The sequence below is a fragment of the Alexandromys fortis genome, unplaced genomic scaffold, assembly GCF_014885135.2.
Source record: "Alexandromys fortis isolate MF-2015 unplaced genomic scaffold, M_Fortis_MF-2015_v1.1 scaffold_124, whole genome shotgun sequence".
Classification (NCBI taxonomy): domain Eukaryota; kingdom Metazoa; phylum Chordata; class Mammalia; order Rodentia; family Cricetidae; genus Alexandromys; species Alexandromys fortis.
In genome coordinates, this window is record NW_026067995.1 from 700,030 (window position 1) to 725,068 (window position 25,039).

General features: G+C 39.5%; 1 protein-coding gene across 1 annotated transcript in view; it reads right to left on the minus strand.

Moving 5' to 3' along the window:
• Positions 1-4,837: 4,837 nt before the first annotated feature.
• Positions 4,838-25,039, minus strand: part of LOC126512418 (trichohyalin-like) — a 78,934-nt gene continuing 58,732 nt past the window's right edge. Inside the window, 7 exon segments of the mRNA XM_050160201.1 lie at positions 4,838-6,210; positions 8,192-9,201; positions 9,422-9,524; positions 20,649-20,861; positions 21,383-21,439; positions 21,441-21,498; positions 21,500-21,662. Of these exon segments, the coding sequence (XP_050016158.1) occupies positions 6,133-6,210; positions 8,192-9,201; positions 9,422-9,524; positions 20,649-20,861; positions 21,383-21,439; positions 21,441-21,498; positions 21,500-21,662 (1,682 nt within the window). The 3' untranslated portion in view covers positions 4,838-6,132.

Below are 25,039 nucleotides of genomic sequence, written 5' to 3' on the forward strand. Positions count from 1 at the left end.
ATTCTTAGGTTTGGTCTTTTTATTGTGTCCCATATTTCTTGAATGTTTTGTGATGAGAATTTGTTGGCTTTGCTGTTTTCTTTGATCAGTGCATTTATTTTCTCTATGGTGTCCTCAGAATCTGAGATTCTTTCTTCTATCTCTTGTAGTCTATTGATTATGCTTGTTTCTGTAGCCTCTGCTCATTGCCTAGATTTTCCATATCCAGCTGTTCCTCAATTTGTGTTTTCTTCCTTGCTTCTATTTCAGTTTTCAATTCTTGAACTGTTTCCATTACCTCTTTGATTTAATTGTAGTGGGGCAATCTGCTCTCAGTGTTGCGCACTGGTCCCTGCCGCCTGCGTCCTCTGCCACCATGCTAGTCCCCTCTGGTCCCGGCCTGGCCTACACCACTGCGGGCACCTGCGCCGCCGCTGGCTACGTCCTGCTATAGGTTCTTCAATTTCTTCAATAACCAATAAAGACAACACATAGACAGAAGGACCTCCCACACCACCTGTTTAGGCTCCAATGGTGCTATGGTGAACAACAACAAAATTGACAGGATTGATCTTCTGTATTAGGGAATATGCACCACCAATTGAACATTCACAGTTAGTGATGAAAGTGATAGCCACCAGATGATGCAGTTTGATACCTGAATTTAATGTATCTAGTTGGACTTTGATTGAGGTAATGTTGTTGAGTAGAGAGACATATCATTAAAAATATGTTTGGAGTTGGTAAGTTTTCATACTTCCTATCTCCTGTTCCCTCTTTTGCACTCCTCTCTTTTTGTTTCTTTTTCTTCACTGCTTTTCTGGTGATGAAATGTGGTTAAAACTTACAAAGTACATATGACATATGATAACATCTTGTGTTGGTGACTAAAGAGCTCCTTCCAAAATCAAAGAAGAGAAAAAAGAGCCTCTGATTTTCTGTGAATACTTCTTTATTGTCTTTTTTCATGGTTAAACTGTTAGCTACTTCTCAATTCTTTTAAAATTAATTAATTTTATGTGTAAAGTGGTTTTTCTGCTTGCATGGATGTATGTGTGTATGTGCACCATATACATGTCAGGTGCCCATGGGCTATCAGAAGAAGACATCAGATTCCCTGGAACTACACTTAGGGATAATTGTAAACCACTACATAGATGCTGGGAATCAAATGTAGGACTTCTGGAAGAACAGCCAGTGCTCTTAACTACTAAAGCATCCATTCAGTACCAACTTCCCAAATATCATTGGAGTTTAGCCAAAAGGTCTCTTTTGTTTTGTTTTGTTTTTGTTTATTTTGTTTTTATTTGAGATGGGGTTTCTCTGTAGCTTTGGAGCCTGTCCTGGAACTAGCTCTTGTAGACCAGGCTGGCCTCAAACTCACAGAGATCCGCCTGCCTCTGCCTCCCGAGTGCTGGGATTAAAGGTATGTGCCACTGGTGACAGGCTGGCCAAGAGTTCATAATAAATAACCCCTCTAGCTTAGACATATCTGGTTGTCTATGAGAGACTGTTTCTGACCTAAACTTAGATGATCTCTGTAATAAAATGTGAGAGTGTTTGTCATTTCTTTAGGCTCTCCTCTCTTCTGTGCTTTCCTCTATGATGAGTGAAGCCCTGGGGAATGTATGTGAATGGTAAGTGAGTGTTTGACCCTAAGTATTTGCGGTCACATTTCTTTCCTTTCTATTAGGATAAATGGCTGATATATGCCACTATACATGTTTTAGTGTCCACTGGGACCTTGCCCAATGTGGGGAAAACACCTTTGTTACTGCTGTACCACTGCTTTAGAAATTGCTAACTATAGAAAAAGGACCTGAATGACCTTCACAGAGACTGAGTGCTCAGTAAGAATTATGTGTTAGTATTGTAGGATAACCCAAATCCACATTCTCAGCACAAAGATTTATTTGCTCTGAAGAGACAAAGGTCAGGGAATAAGAGACAAAGACCAGAGATAGAAGACTAGGGAGAAGGGGAAGGAAACAAAGAGAGGGAGAAGAGTGGCAATGGAGAGGGGGCAGGGACATTTATTGGGGGAGAATGATGATGAAAAAATATGGCCTCTGGATAAAGAGGAGACAGACAGGGCTCATGGGCAAATGGATTTTATGAAAGTAAAGGGAAACCCCATTTAGGATGAGGTGTTTAATTTAGATTGGGAAGGTAAATAGGATGAGTCAGGAGGGGCTTTTGATTGCTGGTTTTCAATATTTTGAGAGATAGACCTTGGCAGTAAGCCACAAGAGGAGGAAGTGGTCAAATAAGGGAATAGACTTTGGGGGCTAGCTTTAGGGATATAATCTTAAGGCTTTTAGCTAAGCAAAGGAAATGTGGGAGAAGTTCAAGGCCTGCCAGTGCCAGGTTTGCCACATTTTGGTTTGTGGCATCCCTTCAAGTTTATTCTGAGATTTAAGGATCATGAGTTTTCTGCAAATCTCTGTTGTTAGATTAAATTTGAACATAGAGATCCTATATATCTAGTTAAATTTACAGATAAATATTTTGCCCTTTTCTCTAGTTATTGTTTTGTAAATTTTGATTTCTGGTTGTTCATTATTTGCATATCAAAATAAATGAAGTTCAGATTTTATTTGTTACCTGACATAGTGAAGGTTTTGTGTGTGTGTATGTGTGTGTGTGTCTGTATAAAAAGTGTGATATACATATTTCCTGTAAGCATGTGTGTGTTTGTATAAGGAGATCAGAGGTCAACATTTGGCATCTATTTCTTGATTGTTGGCCACCTTATTTTTTGAAACAGACTTCCTCATTGAAACTGGATTCGCAGATTTGGCAAACTCAGGGAATATGGATTCATAAATTTGGGAACTCACTGACTGGTTGTCAGAATACATTTCTGGATTCCCTGGGATTTTCACATTCATATTGTCTGCAAACAAAAACTGCGTTATTTTATCCTTTCTGATCCACGTGTCAGGTTAAATGTGAGTGGTGAGAATGGAAGCCCTAGGATTTTTCCTAGGTCAGAGAGGCAAACATTTACTGTCACAGTAAGTATGATGCTGATGAAGGCATTTTGTAGCTACCCTTTATTGCATTAAAGAAGTTGACATCTGGCATGTTGTGATGGTGCATACCTACAGTCCCAATACCTGGGAAGTGAAGAATGAAGAACTGATGTAAGTTTATTTGTAGTCTTGGCAGTGTAAAAAGACCCTATATCAAAACAAAACCACAGCAACAACTTGCAACCATATCCAAACCCCAAATCCCCAGTTAAATGAAATAAGACAGGAGACTTGCACTGCCCTGGGGACTGTTTCATTGCTCATGGGTGCTGTGTCAGAATTACTATGTAGCTGTTTGAGGAATCCAGCATTTCATTTTGTTTTCTTTAGCTTTCAGTGTAGTAAATCATATGTTCTTGCTCCAGCCATTTTTCCTTAGGATAAACCCAGCTGAATGTAAGTAAATTATTTCATTACATTCCTGGATTTTGTTGGCTAATATTTTCTCATGGAGCTATGTGTCTAAGTTCATGAAGCATGTTAATCTGTTATTTTTCTGATTTGTAATGTTTTATAACTGACTTTGGCAAGAAGACAATGTTTTTCACCTGGACTAAATTAGGAAATGCTTCCTCTTGTATTTTCTGAAAGAATCTCTGTAGAATTCCTATTATTTCTTCTTTACATGTGCAGTAAAAGAAAGTCGTCTGGATGCAGAAAAGTAGCTTTTTGATATTTTTAAACTATAAATCAAATTTCTTGAGCAGATATAATTCAGGTGATCTTGTTTATCCTAAAAGAGTGTGACAGTTGGTCATATTGATTATTACCATGACAAGATCTGGAATCACCGAGGAGACACACATGCAGGCATGTCTGTGAGTTTCTAAATTGGGTTAATAAAAGTGTGAGGACTATCCTAACTGTGGACATATGTTTCATGAGCTGGAGTTTATAGCTAAATAAAAAGGAGAAATTGATTGCACCACCAGGGTACATCTCTCTATCTCCTCTCTGTGGATACAAAATTACCAGCTTCCTCATACTCCTGCCACCATGATTTATCTGCTGTGATAGACAGTCATGTCAGAGCGTAAGCCAAAATAAATCCTTCCTTCCTTCAATTGCTTTTTACAGGTATTGTGTTGCAGCAACCAAGGAGTAAAAAAAATGTAGCGAGTTGAGTGCTTTATATGTTTTTTTGAGAAATTAGTTAATTTATTTGAATTGTTAAATTATTTATTTTTATTTTATCGTTTTATTTATTTATTTATTTATTTATTTATTTATTTATTTATTAAAGATTTCTGTCTCTTCCCTGCCACCGCCTCCCATTTCCCTTCCCCTTCCCCAATCAAGTCCCCCTCCCTCGTCAGCCCAAAGAGCAATCAGGGTTCCCTGCCCTGTGGGAAGTAGAAGGAGAGAGAGCACAAGCAAGGAACTTAGGACCGCGAGGGGTGCACCCACACACTGAGACAATGGGGATGTCCTATTGGGAACTCACCAAGGCCAGCTGGCCTGGGTCTGAAAAAGCCTGGGATAAAACCGGACTCGCTGAACATAGAGGACAATGAGGACTACTGAGAACTCAAGAACAATGGTAATGGGTTCTTGTTAAGTTATTTAGATGGAGTTGTTAGAATGCATATTTTAAATTTTTCCTTTGTTGATCACAAATGGTTTTTATAATATTCATTGCATATATTCATTACACATAGTGTTGTATCATAGGAGAATGTTTTCATATAATCATATCTTGTTGTTTAGCATGCCCCAGTATTCCTCCCCTTCTCCTCATCCTCTTCCTTGCATAGTCCCCATTGTTTCTCTGGATAGTTTCAGTTTATCTTCTGTATCATTATACATACATAAATTTAGGCCTCTATAAAAAGGCAGGATGTGTATATCAAAGAAAACATGCATTTGTTTTCTGAGACTTTTAATATGTATAATATAATTATTTCTGGTCACATCTACTTCCAGTAAACAACATGACTGTGTTCTCAATTGTTCTCTGTATTACTTTTGAAACAGGGTCACTCAGTCAACCCATGGCCCGTCTGTTGACTAGGCTGACTGGCTAGTAGACCCCAAGGATCTTCCTATCTACCCTTCCCCAACTTCAGTGCTAGGCTTACAGGTGTGTACTACAATGTCAAGTTTGCTTTGTGGGTACTGTGATCTGAATTTACATGCATATGTTGGTACAGCAAGTATTTTGCCCATTGAACCAAACCCATCAAAAGTTCTCAATCCCTTTAAAAGCTGTTAAACATTTACTTTGTGGTTCTGGTAGTTGGGATAAAGTTTATATATAGTCCATAGTACTAAGAGCTGGTCAAAAAATATGGAAAAATAATCTTTATTATGCTTGGGGAAAAGTCACCAAAATTTCAAAAATAGCAGGTAATAATAGGAAAGGAATAATGTAAGTTTATGGTTACAGATAAATCATTAAAAAAAACTTTTGATGTCTATAGAGCACTGGCCATCATAAAATTCCATCTTTAAAGGTACTGATCTACATAATTCTAAATTGTCATCATGTTATTATGTAGCCAGTGTCATCTGTTCAAGTTTGGAAATGTCCCATTACACTTTCAATATGCGTGAACTTAAATATTCCCTTCTTCAGGCCATAGACCTGGGATTCAGCGCCTTGTCCTGCCAATGCCTTCTTTCATCTTCCTGTGGATATTATATATGGGGACTCTGATCTCCATGCATCTGTCTTGATTTATAAATGTGTTCATAAAGTTATACATTACCAGTGTCCACAAATCATGCACTTGCTGAATGTTTGAACAGTTTTTATAGAATGGAGAACTCTACATTGTTGGAAATGAGACTGACTATTCCTGCCCTTCAGATTCATCATATCTGTGGAAATCATTATTCCTAATTATGTGCCAATATTTAAAAATGTGATAAGTGTCAATCTGTATCCTTGAGATTATCTGGGTAAGGTATTTTCTTTTGAGCAATGTTGTTGTTGAGTCTCTTGATGTGAAGACAGCACTGGCATCCTTGGTGCACAATCATATTTGAAGACAAACCTGATTTCAATCATCACACTGAACATCTTTGCACATTTGTAGTTTATTATTTCAACTGAAGTGACTCCCATTCCCAATTCAGCTCTGCTTTGAATGGCAGAATGATATCACTCTTTAGGCCTTCAGCTTATGACACATGTGCATATGTTTTGCCTTTCATTTTGCAATCTTTTATATATCTCCCATAGTTCTGTATATTTCTGAAAAGTAACGACAATGAATCATTACACTGACTTGATTCTTAGGTTTTATGCAATTTTAATATTTTTTATTATTAATTTCTTAAAAAATTTTTATGACCTAATTTTTATTATAATTTAAACATGTTTTTATTCATGAGTAAAATTTAATGTTTAGAGGTTTGCTTTTGCTTTTGGGAATTTTTTAGCCTCCTCCTCAAAATATGCCTTTTCTTGCACAGCTGTGGTCACATTTCTTGGGGGTTCCTTTAGCTAAGAAACAGTTTCACTGATGAACTTTCATTATCAGTATTGATTTATTCATCAGTTTTTTATAACCTCTGTAATCTTAATCACTTGTCTTGAAATTTTATCATTATAGACTTTAATACACCTCCCTACTCTAACCTTGTATAAGCATGTAGCACAGGAATGAATTCTGAATATCTAACTAAGGCTCTGAATCTTAGTGTAAGAAATTGAGTCTGGGGTGGGGTCATGTCTGAGTCAGGAATATGCCTGATAGAACCCCAGGTATCCATGTAAGAGCTATATACAGTACTGTTCTGTAATACCAGGCATGGAATGCAGATGTAGGCAAATCCTTGAAACTTAGCAGTCAGTGACCAGCAAGACTAGCCCCACCAGTGAGCTTGAGGTTCAGTAAGAGATCATTTCAAAAAATACAGTCTAGGGGGCTGGAGAGATGGCTCAGTGGTTAAGAGCATTGCCTGCTTTTCCAAAGGTCCTGAGTTCAATTCCCAGCAACCACATGGTGGCTCAACCCCTCTTCTGGCCTTCAGGCATACAAACAGAATATCGTATACAATAAATAAATAAATAAATATATATATATATATTAAAAAAATAATTAATTAGAATTTAAAAAAAATACAGTCTAAGGTGATGAAGGACATTGGAGGTAGTTCTCTCACCTTCACATACATGTGCGCAGATGAAGACGCACTAACATGCACACAAATGTGTGCACTCAGAGAAAGAAAAAGAGAGAGGAGGGGTGGGAAGGAGAAAATTTGTGAAAACTTCCAAAAATTGGTAGAAGTGTGACAGATGATTGGTAAGAAAATTAGTGTCCCATTCTGAAGAAAATGAATTCTATCTCTAACTCACAACTGAACATAAATTGAGAACAAAGTATAGGATAAAGGAAGGACAGACAGACACTCATGTAGTTGTGAGCATGGAGGAGTTTCTTTCCTCATGAAGTCTCTCTTAGGGATAAACTCATACCAGGTGAGATGGAAAACCTACCTTTGCAGATCCCACTATGGGAAAGACAGCCTAATCTGTTGTATGTATTTTATATATAGTGATTTTTGAGGCAGGGGCTATTGCCCTGGTGGATTTTGAATTCTCTGTTTAGCTGAGGATGATTTTGACATTTTGATCCTCCTGCCTCTACTAACAAAAGTACTAATATTGTATATTTTTTAATCTTAAGTGAACCTGTCCTTCTTTCTTCTACATAATAGGATATAGTTCTTGGTTCATAGAAGTATTAAGAAAGAAATAAAGATAAAGCACAAAGGGCATAGTTGCCATAATACAACATATATATTCCTAAATGACTTAGTGTTATGCCATTACTTAACGATCACTTCATCACCAGACATGGGCAACAGACAACCAGATATCTAGGAATGAACAGCCCATGAGATCAGGCTTGGTCAGCCTTTAGGCTTCAATAAATTTTTTGATGAACAGAAAAAAAGAAAACAGTAGTCTGGATAGATAGCTCAGCAGTAAAGAGTATGTTACAGACTGGAATTCCGTTCCAAGCATCCATGATAGGTGACCCACAAACACCTATAACACTAGGTTAGGGGATATGACTTCCTCTTTTGCCCTTTACATATATTACATGCACAGACAAACACACACACAAACACACAGAGACACTTTAATGCATTTTTAAATGAAAAGAATATTGGAAGTAATGCAATTTAAGTATCTCTTTTGTTTCCTACTCTAACTTCTATACCTTATGCTTTTCCAGCATCTCAATAACATATTTCAAGAACTCCTCAATACTCTTCTTTTTCTGTTCCAGCAACTGTTCATACTTCTCTTGCATTTCACTAATCTTGGCCTGTTCCATCTCCAACATCTCAGTCAGCTGTTTTGTGTGCTCCTGGTGACTCTTTTCTTTCTGTTGCAGCAACTGTTCATACTTCTCTTGCATTTCTCTAATCTTGGCCTGTTCCTTCTCCATCTTCTCAGTCAGATCCTTCATCTCCTTCTCATGACTCTTCTCTTTCTCTTGCAGCAACTGCTCATACTTCTGTTGCATTTCTCTAGTATCAGCGTGTTCCTTCTCCATCTTCTCAAACAGCTCTTTCATCTCCTTCTCATGACTCGTCTCTTTCTCTTGCAGCAACTCTTCATACTTCTGTTGCATTTCTCTCATCTGGGCCTGTTCCTTCTCCATCTTCTCAGTCAGCTGTTTCATGAGCTCCTCGTGACTCTTCTCTTTCTCTTGCAGCAAATGGTCTTTCTTCTGTTGCATTTCTCTCATCTCGGCCTGTTCCTTCATCATTTTCTCAGTCAGCTCTTTCAAATCCTTCTCATGACTCTTCTCTTTTTCTTGCAGCAACTGTTTATACCTCTGTTGCATTTCTTTCATCTCTGCTTGTACCTTCTCCATCTTCTCAGTCAGATCTTTCATCTCCTTCTCTTCACTCTTCTCTTTTACTTCCAACAACTGTGCAGACTTCTGTTGCATTTCTTTCATCTCAGCCTGTTCCTTCTCCAACATCTCAGTCAGCTGTTTCATGTGCTCCTGGTGACTCTTCTTTTTCTGTTGCAGCAACTGTTCATAATTCTGTTGTAATTTTCTAGTCTCAGCCTGTTCCTTCTTCATCTTCACAGTCAACTCTTTCAACTCCTTCTCATGACTCCTCTCTTTCTCTTGCAGTAACTGTTCATACTTTTGTTGCATTTCCTCCTGCATTTTTACTGCAGCCTTGGTGGCTTCAGCTCTCACATGTTCCACTGGGAAGGAAATCAAGAAGGAAGATGTAAATGCAGCATGCAATGCTCTCTTTCTCACCTGCTTTCATTGTTGCTGCTGACATTATAGTACGATCATGTCTGATACTAGATAGTGAGACATAGCTCTGTTATTTTAGGTCTGCTTCAAGATCCTAGTTTTATTACTAATCTAAACATTCCAGAGCTTTTGAGGCGTGTAGTCCTTTATCTTGTGCCTTACCTTCAATCTCCTTTTCCATTTTTGTCAGTGTCTGGTCTGTCTGTAGAATGACATTACTCACTTCTTCCTTTGACTGCAAATATATCTGCAGAATTTTTTCAGCCTACAAATTTAGAAAACATGATGTTAGCAGCAGGAATGACTGAAAACTTTTGTGCCTATCTACCTATATCCCTTTCCTCTTGCCACACTTCTTGTTGCTAAGATTCTCAGGCACAAAAATAGACACATGGTTCAGGTTGAACCCCACTTAGAAATTATATTATTGGAGGCCTATGTTGAACAAAAAGGATGATCATTCTAGACTGAGGGCTCTAACTTTGGAGGTAATGGTTCTGTGAGATAAATAGTGAGTCTGTTGTAGCTTTCATAAAGACCAAATAAACCTGAGGTAATGAGAAAAGGCAGTAGTATTGTTAGGTCCTAGTTAGCAACATGAAGTCTGTTTTGTCCCTGGTCAGTCTGCTCTAAGCTTTATCCACTATTTCCTGAAGCTGACCTGCAATCCCAAACTCCCTTGCAAGGTGTCTATAATAAGGCTAAACTACAAATATTCCATCCCTTTATAGTTGATTGGTTCCAACAGCAATCACAAACACAAACCAGAGGACTCCGTGATAGACTGAAAGCATGCTAGTAAGGAAAGTCCCAAACTCTTTCTTCCAATATTATGTTATGATTGGTAGGACTCAGGAACTGTCTCTTCCTGGTTTTTCACCATTAAAACTGACTGCTGCCGCTGTCTTGGTTACATTGTATGGATGCTGAAACCGCACACCTCCCTGATATATCAGATTTTTAAATAATTTTTTGGACTGCACAAACCCTGCCTTTCTGGTGAATTATTTTCAGATTTATGGACCCTAATATTTGGGGCCTTGTCCATTATTTCATGGTCTACTGGTTCAAGTCTTTGGCTCAGCTGACTGTTCCAGACCCATGTAGTAATCTTCAGAGGTAAGCAATAGAGGTTTTGTGGTCTGTGGCATCTTTTACTAGGACCCAAGAGAGAAGAGACTGGATGAAGTCAGAAGGAGAACAGAGTCATCTCATCTTCTTCTTTGTCCTCCAGTAGTTGGGAGTGTCTGGGACATCTGGTTTCTGGAATTCAGCCAAAAAGGCATCTGCTCCGGCTAAGTCTGAACAGAACCATGTTCTACTAAAACCCTTGTCTCCCTGGACTCCATCTGTCAAGTCAGACTTTTGATTTCACTTTGTATACTCACTATTGGTCTTCTCTCTTACATCAAGATCATGGGGCAAACTACATCTTTGGCCCAAAATTCTCCCCTAGACCTTGTCTTATAGCATTTTTAAGACTTCAAGAAGAAAGCCCAGGTATCTGGAGATTCATTCTTCCACAGAAAGCTCCACATGGTCTGTCACCTCCAGTGACTGACTGTTGGAGTCAACTGACCTCCCAAGGGCACCTTTAACCTCTATTTCTCTTACAATCCTCACAATAGTTTGGGCAGCCCAGACAACCCTGACCTTATAGAGTGGACTGCTTGGTGCTCCTCTTGGAAGATAACCCCCAAAGAAACTCCAGTTCCACCTGTAAAGTTAATTGGAGACAACCCCTACTGTCTTCCCTGGAAAACCTTGGGCTCCTATCTTAACTTCCTTTGGGGAAGACTCCCTCCCTCTTCTTTATGAGTATATTCAATAAATGGAGAAATCAGATTGTCTCAGTTATCTCTTCCACTGGGGCTGCTTGAAGATCATGGTGGCAATGGCCCTGCTTACTAATGACTCTGATAAATTAAATCTGGGACAGAAGCTTGTCATCATGGCCCCACATGCAGTGGAGAGTCTCTTGAGGAGTCCCTATAACTCCTTACAGATAGGTAACAAATGCTCATCTCACTTACTATCAGGCTTTACTGCTAAACTGACCTAAAATAACCTTTTCCCAACCATCCATATTCAACCCATTCTCAATGCTGCCTGACAGTGTGCGGGCATGCCTTCATGACTGTATTGACATAGTATCCAGCTTCCAGAACATTAGGAACAACCTGACTGATGTCCCAGGACAGAAGTTAGCAGGGACTGCTATAATAATTTTGAGAAAGATACTATGCACTCAAGTCCTCCTGTGGGCACTTTCACCCAAAAGTCAGAACTGATTGCATTGATTCTGGTCCTAACCCTTAAAAAATGAAAAAGTACTAATTTTTTTAAATTTATTTATTTATTAAAAATTTCCACCTCCCCTCCTCCTCCCATTTTCCTCTCACTCTCCCTCTTCTTTCTCCCCCTCCCTCTCCAGTCCTATGAGAAGTCAGGGTACCTTGCCCTGTGGGAAGTCCAAGGCCCTTCCCCCTCCATCTAGATCTAGGAAAGTGAGCATCCAAACAGACTAAGCTCCAAAAAGTCAGTACATGCAGTAGAATCAAAACCCAGTGCCATTATCATTGGCTTCTCAGTCTGCCCTCATTGTCAGCCACATTCAGAGAGTCTGGTTTGATCACATGCTCCATCAGTCCCAGTCCAACTGGCCTTGGTGAGCCCCCATTAGTTCAAATGCACCATCTCAGTAGGTGGGTACACCCCTCGTGGTCCTGATTTCCTTTGTCATGTTCTCCCTCCTTCTGTTCTTCATCTGGACCTTGGGAGCTCAGTCCATTGCTCCAATGTAGGTCTCTGTCTCTATCTCCATCCATCGCTGGATGAAGGTTCTATGATGATATGCAAGATATTCATCAGTGTGGCTATGGGGAAAAGGCCAGTTCAGGCATCCTCTCTTTGGCTTCCCAAGGACCTAGCTGGGGACATCTCCTTGGACACCTGGGGACCCCTCTAGAGCCAAGTCTCTTGCCAACCCTAAAATGGCTCCCTTAATTAAGATATCTTCTTCCCTGCTCCCATATCCACTCTTCCTCCACTTCAACCATCCCGTTCCCCCAAGCTCTCCCCAACCCTCCCCTTTTCCCTTCTATCTTCCCCTCACCCCTTTCCCCCACCCCACCCTACCCTTGTGCTCCCCACTTTTGTCCAGCGATCTTGTCTACTTCCAATATCCAGGAGGATAACTATATGTTTTTCTTTGGGTTCACCTTCTTATTTAGCTTCTCTAGGATCACGAATTATAGGCTCAATGTCCTTTGTTTATGGCTAGAATCTGCTTATGAGTGAGTACATACCGTATTCATATTTTTGGGTCTGTGTTATCTCACTCAGTAAAGTATCTTCTATTTCTATCCATTTGCATGCAAAAGTCAAGATGTCATTGTTTTTTTACCACTGAATAGAACTCTAAAGTGTATATTGCCACACCTTCTTTATCCATTCTTCCATTGAGGGGCATCTAGGCTGTTTCCAGGTTCTGACTATTACAAATGGTGCTGCTATGAACATAATTGAACAAATGCTTTTGTAGTATGATTGGGTATCTCTTGGGTATATTCCCAAGAGTGAAATTGCTGGATCCTGAGGTAGGTTGACTCCCAGTTTCCTGAGAAACCACCACACTGATTTCCAAAGTGGTTGCACAAGTTTGCATTCCCACCAACAATGGATGAGTGTTCCCCTTACTCCACATCCTCTCCAGCATAGGCTATCATTGGTGTTTTTGATTTTAGCCATTCTGGCATGTGTAAGAAGATATCTTAAAGTTGTTTTGATTTGCATTTCCCTGATTGCTAAGGAAGTTGAACATGACCTTAAGTGTCTTTTGGCCATTTAAATTTCTTCTGTTGAGAATTCTCTGTTCAGTTCAGTACCCCATTTTCTAATTGGGTTGATTAGCCTTTTACGGTCTAGTTTCTTGAGTTCTTTATATATTTTGGAGATCAGACCTTTTTCTGATGTGGGGTTGGTGAAGATCTCTCATTCAGTAGGCTGCCCTTTTTCTTAATTACAGTATCCTTTGCTTTACAGAAGCTTCTTAGTTTCAGGAGGTCCCATTTATTCATTGTTGCTCTTATTGTCTGTGCTACTGGGGTTCTACATAGGAAGTGGTCTCCTGTGCCCATGTGTCAGACTACTTCCCACTTTCTCTTCTATCAGATTCAGTGTAGTCAGATTTATATTCAGGTCTTTAAACCATTTGGACTTCAGTTTTGTGCATGGTGGTAGATATGGATCTATTTTCATTCTTCTACAGGTTGACATCCAGTTATGCCAGCATTATTTGTTAAAGATGCTTTCTTTCTTCTATTGTATAATTTTAAATTAGTCGAAAATCAGGTATTCATCAGCTTGTGGATTAATATCCAGGTCTTCGATTCGATTTCATTGGTCAACATCTCTGTTTTTATGCCAATACCAGGCTGTTTTCATTACTGTAGCTCTGTAACAGAGTTTGAAGTCTGGGATGGTAATGCCTCTGGAAGTACTTTTATTGTGTAGTATTGTTTTGGCTATCCTGGATTTTTTGTTTTTCCATATAAAGTTTATTATTTTTCTCTCTAGGTCTCTGAAGAAATTTTTGGGATTTTTATGGGGATTACATTGAATATATAGATTGCTTTTGGTAGAATTGCCATTTTTACTATGTTGAGTCTATCAATCCACGAGCATGGGAGATCCTTTTATTTTTTTGGTATCCTCTTCAATTTCTTTCTTCAAAGACTAAAAGTTCTTGTCAAATAGATCTTTCACTTCCTTGGTTAGAGTTACCCCAAGATACTTTATGCTATTTGTGGCTATCATGAAAGGTGATATTTCTGTGATTTCTCTCTCTGCTTCTTTGTTCTTTGTGTATAGGAGAGCTACTGAATTTTTGGAGTTGATCTTGTATCCAGCCACATTACTAAAGGTGTTTATCAGCTGTGGGAGTTCTTTGGTAGAGTTTTTGGGGTCACTTATGTACACTATCATATCATATGCAAATAATGAAAGTTTGACTTCTTTCTTTCCAATTCGAATCCCCTTGATCTCCATATGTTGTCTTATTGCTATTGCTAGAACTTCCAGCACTATACTGAAGAAGTATGGAGAGACTGGACAGCCTTGTCTTGTTATTCATTTTAGTGAAATGGCTTTAAATTTCATTCCATTTAATTTGATGTTAGCTGTCGGCTTGCTGTATATTGCTTTCATTATATTTAGGTATGACCCTTGTATCCTTAGTCTCTCCAAATCCTTTATCAAAAAGGGGTGTTGAATTTTGTCAAATACTTTTTCAGCATCTAATGAAATGATCATATGTATTTTTTCTTTCAATTTATTTATATGATGGATTACATTGATACATTTTTGTATGTTGAACCTGCATCTCTGGAATGAAGCCTACTTGATCATAATGGATAATTTTTTTGATGTGTTCTTGGATTTGGTTTGCCAGTATTTTATTGAGAATTTTTGCATCGATATTCATGAGTGAGATTGGTTTGTAATTCTCTTTCTTGTCTTTGTGTGGTCTTGTGTGGTTTTGGTATCAGGGTAACTGTAGCTTCATAAAAGGAGTTTGGCAATGACCCTTCTGTTTCTATTTTGTGAAACATTAAAGAGTATAGGTATTAGCTCTTCTTGGAAGTTCTGGTAGAATTCTGTATTGAAACCATCTGATCCTGGGCTTTTTTGGTAGGGAGGTTTTTGATGACAGCTTCTAATTTTTCTAGACTTACAGATCTATTTAAATTGTTCACCTGGTCTGGACTTAATTTTGGTATATGGTACTTATCTAAAAAAATATCCATTTCTTTCACATTTTCCAATTTTGTGGCATACAAGCTTTTGTAGTAAGATCTGAGGATTCTCCAAATTTCCTCTGTGTCCGTGGCTATGTCCCCTTTTCATTTCTGATCTTGTAAATTTACGTGTTCTCTTTCTGCATTTTAATTAGTTTGTATAGGGGTTTGTCAATATTGTTGATTTTCTCCAAGAACCAGCTTTTTGTTTCATTGATTCTTTGGATTATTTTCTGTGTTTCTATTTTGTTGATTTTAGCACTCAGTTTGATTATTTCCAGTCTTCTACTCCTGCTGGGTGAGTCTGCTTTTTTTTTTTCTAAAGCTTTCAGGTGTGCTGTTAAGTCTCTAATGTGAGCTCTCTCTGTTTTCTTTATGTGGGCACTTAGTGTTATGAACTTTCCTTTTAGCACTGCTTTCATAGTGCCCCATAGGTTTGGGTATGTTGTGTCTCTTTTTCATTGAATTCAAGGAAGACTTTAATTTCTTTCTTTATTTCTTCCTTGACCCAGGTGTGGTTCAGTAGTTAACTGTTCAGTTTCCATTAGTTTGTAGGCTTTCTCGGGGTAGAATTGTTGTTGAATTCTAACTTTATTCCATGGTGATCCAATAGTACACAGGTGATTACTACAACTTTTTTGTATCTGTGGATGTTTTCTTTGTTACCGATTATGTGATCAATTTTTTAGAAGGTTCCATGAGATGCTGAGAAGAAGGTATATTCTTTTCTGTTTGGGTGGAATGTTCTATAGATGTCTGTTAAGTCCATTTGGTTCATTACATCTGTTAGTTCTCTTATTTCTCTGTTGAATTCCTGTCTGGTTGACCTGTCCATTGGTGAGAGAGGAGTGTTGAAATCTCCTACTATTAAAGTGTGGGATTTGATATGTGCTTTGAGTTCTAGTAATGTTTCTTTTACATATGTGGGTGCTTTTATATCAGGGGTATAGATATTCAGGATTGAGACTTCCTCCTGATGAATTGTTCCTGTTATGAGTATAAAGTATCCATCTCCATTTCTTCTGATTGATTTTAGTTTGAAATCAATTTTGTTAGATATTAGTATAGCCACACCCGCTTATTTCTTTGGTCTCTTTGATTGGAAAACCTTTTTCCAACCTTTAACTCTAAGGTTGTGTCTGTCTTTGAGGTTGAGGTGTGTTTCTTATCAACAGCAGAATGTTGGATCCAGTTTTCATATCCATTCTCTTAACCTGTGCCTTTTTATAGGTGAATTGAGTCCATTGGTATTAAGTGATATTATTGACCAGTGGTTGTTAACTCTGGTTATTTTTTTTTTTTTGGTGTTAGTGTTTGTGTGTTTCCCTTCTTTGAGTTGTGCTGGTGGAGGGTTCTCAGATGCCTGTGCTATTATGTGTGTTGTTGGCTATTTTGGTTTGTGGTTTTCCTTCTAGTATTTTCTGTAAGGTTGGGTTTGTGGCTACATATTATTTACATCTGTTTTCGTCCTGGAATATTTTGTTTTCTCCATCGATGGTGAATGCAAGCTTTGCTGGGTATAGTAGTCTGGGCTTGCATCCATGGTCTCTTAGTGTCTGCAGCACATATATCCAAGACCTTCTGGCTTTCATGGTTTCCATTGAGAAGTCAGGTGTAATTCTGATAGATTTCCCTTTATATGTTACTTGACCTTTTTCCTTTGCAGCTTTTAATATTCTTTCTATATTCTGTATGTTTTGTGTTTTGATTATTATATGGTGAGGGGATTTTTTTTTGATCCAGTCTATTTGGTGTTCTGTAAGCTTCTTGTACCTTCATAGTAATATCCTTCTTTAGGTTGGGAAAGTTTTCCTCTATAATTTTTTGAATATATTTTCTGGGCCTTTGAGCTGTAATTCTTCTCCTTCTTCAACCCCTATTATTCTTAGGTTTGGTCTTTTCATGGTGTCCCAGATTTCCTGGATGTTTTGAGTTAAGAATTTGTTGGATTTGTTATTTCTTTAATCAATGAGTTTATTTCCTCTATAGTATCTTCAGCATCTAAGATTCTTTCTTATATATCCTGTATTCTTATGGTTATACTTGTCTCTGTAGTTCCTGTTCGTTTACCCAGATTTTCCATATCCTGTCTTCCCTTGATTTGTGTTTTCTTCATTGCCTCCATTTCATTTTTCAACTCTTGAACTTTTCCCATTACCTGTTTGATTGCTGTTTATTAGTTTTCTTGGGTATCTTTGAAAGATTTATTCATTTCTTCTACCTTTTTGTTTGTCTTCTCCATTTCTTTAAAGCAGTTTTTCACATTCTGTTTAAGGTCCTCTATTATTTTCATAATGTTACATTTAAAGTCAATTTCTTCTACTTCTTCTGAAATAGAGTGTTCAAGTCTTCTTGTTGTGTGATCCCTGGACTCTGGTGATATCATGTTGCCTTTCAGGTTGTTGGAGGAATTCTTGCATTGGCACCTGTTCATCTCTTACTTCAAATGCAGCCAGGAGAGTCTTAGCATCTTGGTCCAATCTTTGCTGTGACTGACTCTCTGGGTGGATCTCCTCAGTGCAGGAGCAGGAAATGTTCCTGGGCCAAGGACCTCGCAGACAATAGGCTTGGGGGAGGCAGGGTCATGTGGAACAAAGAAGCCCCTGCAGCAGGAGCTGGAGGGTCCCTGTGCTCCTTTCTTGGACCATCTGCCCCACCCCCAGATGGCACACACTCACCAGTCTGGATGGATCTCCTCAGCATAGTAAGAGGGACTCCTGAAAGTCCAAAGACCCCACAGACAAAAGCAAGGATTAATGTTTTTACTGGCAACTGCTATGCTTTTTTTTAATGTTTCATGTGCATGGGGTTCTAAAGTAAAATGTTCAGCCACAGAAATCCACCCTGACCCTGAATTCAGGGTCAGGGAAGAAACATACCTGGGACCTGAAACCAGAACCAATAAAAGAAACACAACATGGCCCTGAAACCAGAGCCAGTGAAAGGAACACACAGTAGCAATGAACAAAGAACCAGTTTTTAAAAATATAACTTTGCCCTGAAACAAAAACCAAATAATTTTACTCTGAGCCTGAAAATAGAGCGAAAGAAAAACACTTTGGTCCTGAAAACAGACCAGTAAAAGAAACCCACATTGGCCCTGAAACTAGTGCCAAATCTGTCCCTGACCAACTGAGCATAAAATCAACCAATTTCTGAGCAGAAAACCAACCAATACATGGGCACAAAAACTAGTCACTGAGTTTGTTCAAGCTCAAGGGGATCAAAATCTGGCCAATTCTCTATCTGAAAATCTCCCTGGAAAACTGCCTCTAAGAAATTCTATATCGGCCCTGTGCCTGTTCAGTTGGCAGCTGCCCTATTCCATGCTGGCAGAGCAGCCACTCTCCTGGATTCCTCCTTCCCAAATAAACCTCTTGAAGGAGTTTTGGGGTGAAATTCTTCTTTCCCTGCAGTGGCGTAGAATCTTTGCTTTCAAATGCATTTTGCATAGTGGGGCAGAGAAGCAATGGACCTCTTTGCTAGGAAAATCCCTTAGGGAAGTGGAGCATAAGTACCAACTTTTGGCAGGCACTGTAGAAGACTTTTTACATTTACATTTTACTTTTACATTTCGGCAGTGGTTCCTCCCTTAGCAGAGTGAAGCAGAAGAAGTAATAGCTGGGCCAGAGTTGAGAAGAAGGGGCCCTCACTTCTGGGAAACTCCCTTAGGGGAGGGGAGCAGAGTTCAGTTGTAAGTTCTCTGGGAGAGGAAAAGGATTTTCACATCCTGTGGGGAGACTAACATCCACCAGAACCCAGCTTCAGGTACAGTCTGACTTTCTGACAAGTCAGGATACCTTTACCTGACAGTTGCAGATGGGTTATGCCCCCTGCTATGGCACATATATGAGAATCCCTTAGCCCCCAAAACTTCAGAGCTACAAGCCAGGAGACTTCACCTGGGACAGACATCAATAGGAGAAGCCTTGCATCCTTTCTGAAAGTTACCCCACACTGTTATCCTGAACACCCTATCAGCTGTGAAAGAGGATAAAATTAAGTTCTGTTTACATCACTCCAACATAAAACGAGTTACAGTAGGACAAGCCAGCAAAGACAAAAACAAAAGGTGTATATTATGACTTCATCCACAGGACCCAATAAAGCTACAATTCATTTCTATCTGACTTTCCTGTTCTCTATAATGATATTGATAGCCAACAACCAACATGTGTCAATCCCAATGTTATGGGGGAACAATGCTGCTTGTGTGCTACCTACAGGGGAGTGATCAGGCACAGTCTGAGCATAGTCAGACCAAAAAAAAAAAAAAAAAAAAAAAAAAAAAAAAAAAAAAAAAAAAAAAAAAAGAAGGGAAAGGAAACAAACCCAATCAGTTTCATGGGGCTGGTTTGAATCCCTTTTCAAGTGGTCACCAGGGATCACTACCCTGATAACAGGAATAGTATAATTCTAGTAATCATGCCATGTGCAACCTCCCTGCTAAACTCTATCTCCTGCTTCATTCAAAAGAGGATAATGCAGTTAAGATCCTAGTCCTGTGGGTTTAGTACGGCCACTTAAAGGACTTGGATTTCTGACATCAATGATTTGATGACCCACTTGAAGAGGGGGAAATGTTAGCTATAGTAGCGTGAATTCCATTTTTTTCTAGGCCATTCTTCCCTGAGCTGATACACACAATTTTTGAGGCTGAAGTGAAACCCCAAACTCCTTGAGCAGAAGTCTAGAATAAAGTTATACCATGAACATTCCTCCCCTTCTGATTGGTTGGCCCCCACACTGGGGCCAAAAATAAACCACAGGACTACCTGATAGGTTGAAAGTGTACCACCATGGAAATTACCCAACTGTTTCTCCGAATATTACATTATGATACTAAGGAGCTGTCTCTTTCTGATTTTCTCCTTTAAATCTGACTGATTCTCCCTAAGGGATCTACATACTGAAACCTGCTCCTTGATTTATCAGTTTTCTTTCTTTCTTTCTTTCTTTCTTTCTTTCTTTCTTTCTTTCTTTATTTATTTATTTATTTATTTATTTATTTATTTATTAAAGATTTCTGTCTCTTCCCCACCGCTGCCTCCCCTTTCCCTCCCCCTTCCCAAATCAAGTCCCCCTCCCTCGTTAGCCCAAAGAGCAATCAGGGTTCCCTGCCCTGTGGGAAGTCCAAGGACCACCCACCTCCATCCAGGTCTAGTAAGGTGAGCATCCACAAAACTGCCTAGGCTCCCACAAGACCAATAGGTACAGTAGGCTCAAAAACCCATTGCCATTGTGACAAAGAGGATGATAAACCTGATTGTCTTTTAAAGCGAGTTTGCAGCTCACATTGATGAATTATAAGTTTTGTTTTTGAATCCTTTGCAAGACAAAGAGTCCAGCTGAAACACATGGTGATAATCACACTGGTAGTTAATGTGATCGTTCTATGTAAACTCAAGTGTTAAATGAGTGCATTGTCTCTGACGAGTACGCAGAACATATCCAGTGTGACAACCTTCACTTATAAAATGTTAAAGAAGCATATGCCTGGAATGCAGACCCTCTCACCATGCTGCTTGTGGTCACTCTGCAGTCTTAAAGAGGTCAGCAACTTCCCAGAACATACATGTAATCTTGCTTACCTGAATCCCCTTCTTGGGTTCTTCATAATACCTTTTCTTCAACTCCTGTATCTTCTGCATAAAAAGATGATATCCCCCTGGTTTAGAATAAACTCCCTGTTTCATATCATCTTCTAGTGGGCTGAAAATATCTTTAAGCAGTGCTAAGCAGTGATCTGAGGATTCTTGCACATTCTTCTTAAGGAATTCCTCTAGCTTTTTTTCTAAACTGGTCTTTGATATAAGAACAAAAAGAAATTATTAAGAAGAGAAAGAAGCCTGAGTTTGTCAGATTTTTACTGGCATAAATTTTGCTCCTTGAATGTAGAATTCAGAGCAGAGATTTACACTTTTAGAGATAAACTGCTTTTTTTTTTCAGTCTGGGCCAGAGATTCCACATGAAATAAATGTGATTCAATGTCATTTGCCTCTAATAGTTTACGCTTTTTTTTTCAATTTTGGTTTGGATATTGAATTAATCAACTGACACTGGGCATGAAGCTTGATCAGAAACACTAATTACTTCTCTGTACTTAACAAAGGAGGAATGTTACTGGCTTATATGGAAAGGACAGATATTTTACAACTTTGAGTCTTTGATAATCCATTTTCTCCTATTAGCGTGATTAAAAAAGGGCATCTGTAACTACTTTAAAATCTAGAAACAGCTGCCTTCCTCCAGCACCGAATTCATTTTCGCATAGCATTTTGCCTTCAAAAATCTACTTCCAGGTGACTTTGAGAGGAAAATTACCTCTAGTTGTGTTAGGAACACTTGATTGATGTCTTTGAAGGAATTTTGCATGAAAATCTTGAATGGCTTCTTTCTCACTGGCCCTGTGCACATCAGTCAGCTCCTGGAGAGTCTCTGGGCAGCTGCAATTTCTGGCTCATCTGCTGGACATAGTGAGCAATGGCCTTTTGCACTGCAGCTGCATTCTCTGTCTGGGACAAAGCCAGGACAGCATTCTCCATGCAGAGCTGACTCCCACTGCTGATGGCATTGACACAGGTTATCACCAAGCTCTCTAATCCTACAACCAGAAAACAGTTGACAACATTTGGTACAGATGGATGAAGACAACACTAATACATGTAATTCTGGATATGCCCTTCCTTGATGCCTTAAACCAATAGTATCCTTAGTTTCATTTGGAAGAATGACAGACAGGATAATCTTAGTCTCTACCTAACACTGATGGGATTAAAACTTCTCTGTACAAAGATCTTCTCATGAGGTGTGTGGGAACCCAAAGGCTAAGCATGTTAGATGAAGATTATATGTTTCTTTGTCTAGGCAATGTTTGTGTCAATTTTAATGCAAGCTCTATGAGAAAGTGCTCCATACCTTTTTCATGTTTGACTGTGTTATTAGCCCTGTCCATAGTAAGCATTTCATTCCAATTCAGGAGTAATACCTGCCCTCCATTCAGTACTTTTTCATCCAGTTGACAAGAATAAATGTTTTCATTAGTATAAATAAACATTCCATATATGATAATATGACAATAACTAGTTTTGTGTGGATTTTATTGCACTTATATTTCAATGTTAAGAGCCATACTTGTGCGACCCAGCAAGCTACTAGCCCCATTCCACCCCCAAACTTGCATATCCCCCTACAACCTTGATGTAACTCTGAGAAACAGCTTGCTATAATACACAGAGGGCCAGAAGGTGAGTTAGCAGCCACATGACAGGACACTCCACCCTCTAGGACCACCACAGTGGGGCAAAACCCCTGGCCCCTTTCCCAACTGCCTTGGCTTCTCTAGCCAGCCAGCAGGAGAGTTTCTTGCAGGAGGCTGCCCCAAATAGCCAGTCCCATCCACCGGACTCTGCAAGCTACTAGCTGCCCCCAAACTTGTCTAACCTGCTGCAACCTCAGTGGAACTCTGAAACACAGCTTGCTACAGTGCAAGGAGGGCCAAAATAGAGGACCAATAGAGGAAGTCTAAAGCATAAGCTGTGACTCCACAGAGTGGACAAAGAGAGTGAACCAGAAGAGAAAACAAAGAGAGCAGGCTAAGAGAGACCTCGGTAGCTCCCAGAGACACAGATATTGAACTACAGAGCAAACCAAGAACAATTCCCAAAGAGTCAGAAAGCCACAGCAAAGATCTGACCAAGAAGCAAAGATACTGGAGCATCAGCTGAAGGAAGAGCTGGGTAGAGACCAGTTCAGGAGTATGTCTAACAACCTAAAAAGCAACATGGTAAAAACAGAAGCCAATGGTCACACAAGAGGAAGACTTGGTTATCCTAACCTAGAAGAAGCAGAAGAATAAAAGGTCTGATCTCCAAAATATATAAAGAACTCAAGAAACTAGACTGTAAAAGGCTAATCAACCCAATTATAAAATGGGGCACTGAGCTGAACAGAGATCTCTCAACAGAAGAAGTTCAAATGGCCAAAAGACACCTAAGGTCATGCTCAACTTCCTTAGCCATCAGGGAAATGCAAATCAAGACAACTTTAAGATACCATCTTACACCTGTCAGAATGGCTAAAATCAAAAACACCAATGATAACCTTTGCTGGAGAGGTTGTGGAGAAAGGGGTACACTCATCCATTGCTGGTGGGAATGCAAACTTGTGCAACCACTCTGGAAAGCAGTGTGGCGGTTTCTCAGAAAATTCGGGATCAACCTACCCATGGACCCAGCAATACCACTCTTGGGAATATACCCAAGAGAGGCCTTATCATACAACAAAAATATATGCTCTACTATGTTCATAGCAGCATTGTTTGTAATAGCCAGAACCTGGAAACAACCTAGATGCCCTTCAATTGAAGAATGGATGAAGAAAATATGGAATATATACATATTAGAGTACTACTCAGCAGTAAAAAACAAGGACTTCTTGAAGTTTGCAGGCAAATGGATGGAAATAGAAAACACTATCCTGAGTGAGGTAAGCCAGACCCAAAAAGAGGAACATGGGATGTACTCACTCATATTTGGTTTCTACCCATAAATAAAGGACATTGAGCCTATAATTCGGGTTCTTATAGAAGCTAAATAAGGAGAACCCCCCCCCCAAAAAAACATATAGGCATCCTCCTGAATATTAACCTTCATCAGGCGATGAAAGGAGACAGAGACAGAGACAGAGACCCACATTGGAGCACCGGACTGAAATCTCAAGGTCCAAATCAGGCGCAGAAGGAGAGAGAGCACGAGCAAGGAACTCAGGACCGCGAGGAGTGCACCCACACACTGAGACAATGGGGATGTTCTATCGGAACTCACCAAGGCCAGCTGGCCTGGGTCTGAAAAAGCCTGGGTTAAAACCGTTCTCGCTGAACATAGCAGACAATGAGGACTACTGAGACCTCAAGAACAATGGCAATGGGTTTTTGATCCTACTGCACGTATTGGCTTTGTGGGAGCCTAGGCAGTTTGGATGCTCACCTTACTAGGCCTGGATGGAGGTGGGTGGTCCTTGGACTTCCCACAGGGCAGAGAACCCTGATTGCTCTTTGGGCTGACGAGGGAGGAGGACTTGATTGGGGGAGGGGGAGGGAAAGGGGAGGCGGCGGTGGGGAAGAGACAGAAATCTTTAATAAATAAATAAAAATAAAAGAAAAAAGAAAAGACCAAACCTAAGAACAATAGGGATAGAAGAAGGAGAAAAACTCTAACTCAAAGGCATGAAACTATATTCAACAAAATACAAAAAGAAGAAACCTTTCCGAACCTAAAGAAAACTATCCCTATGAAGGTACAAGAAACACACTGCAACCTCAAAGACAGGCATTACCTCAGATAAAGGTGTGGGAAAAGGTTTTCCAATCAAATGAACCTAAGGAACAAGTGGATGCAGCTATCCTAATATTTAACAAAATAGATTTCAAACTAAAATCAATTAGAAGAGATGGAAAAGGACACATTATACTCATCACAGGAACAATTGATCAAGATGAAATCTCAATCCTGAACATCTATGCCCCTAATATGAGCACCCACATATGAAAAAGAAACATTACTAAAGCTTAAATCACACATCAAATCTTACACACTAATATCAGGAAAGTTCAACACTCCACTCTTGCCAATGGACCTTTTAACACTGATACCAAAGCCCCAAGAATGCCCCCTTTATTGTGTTCAGGGGCAGATTATATAGAGATAGCCATGCCCCAGCCAAACCCACCAGAAACCACTCTCCTGCCACCAGGAACTCCTGAAGGTCTCGTGCTCAGAGCAGCTGTAGGCACTCAGATCAGGGGAAAACAAGTTGTTTACAAGAAATTCAGGATCTGGGGTCTCACTGCTCCCAACAAAAATGTACAGAAGTGAGGGGTTAGAAGGAGGGGTTTCTGGACTGAGTTTAGCTGGAGTCTACTCTTAATCTTTTACAAAATATTGAGTATCAAGAGTTTTGTACTGAATGATGGGTGGATGA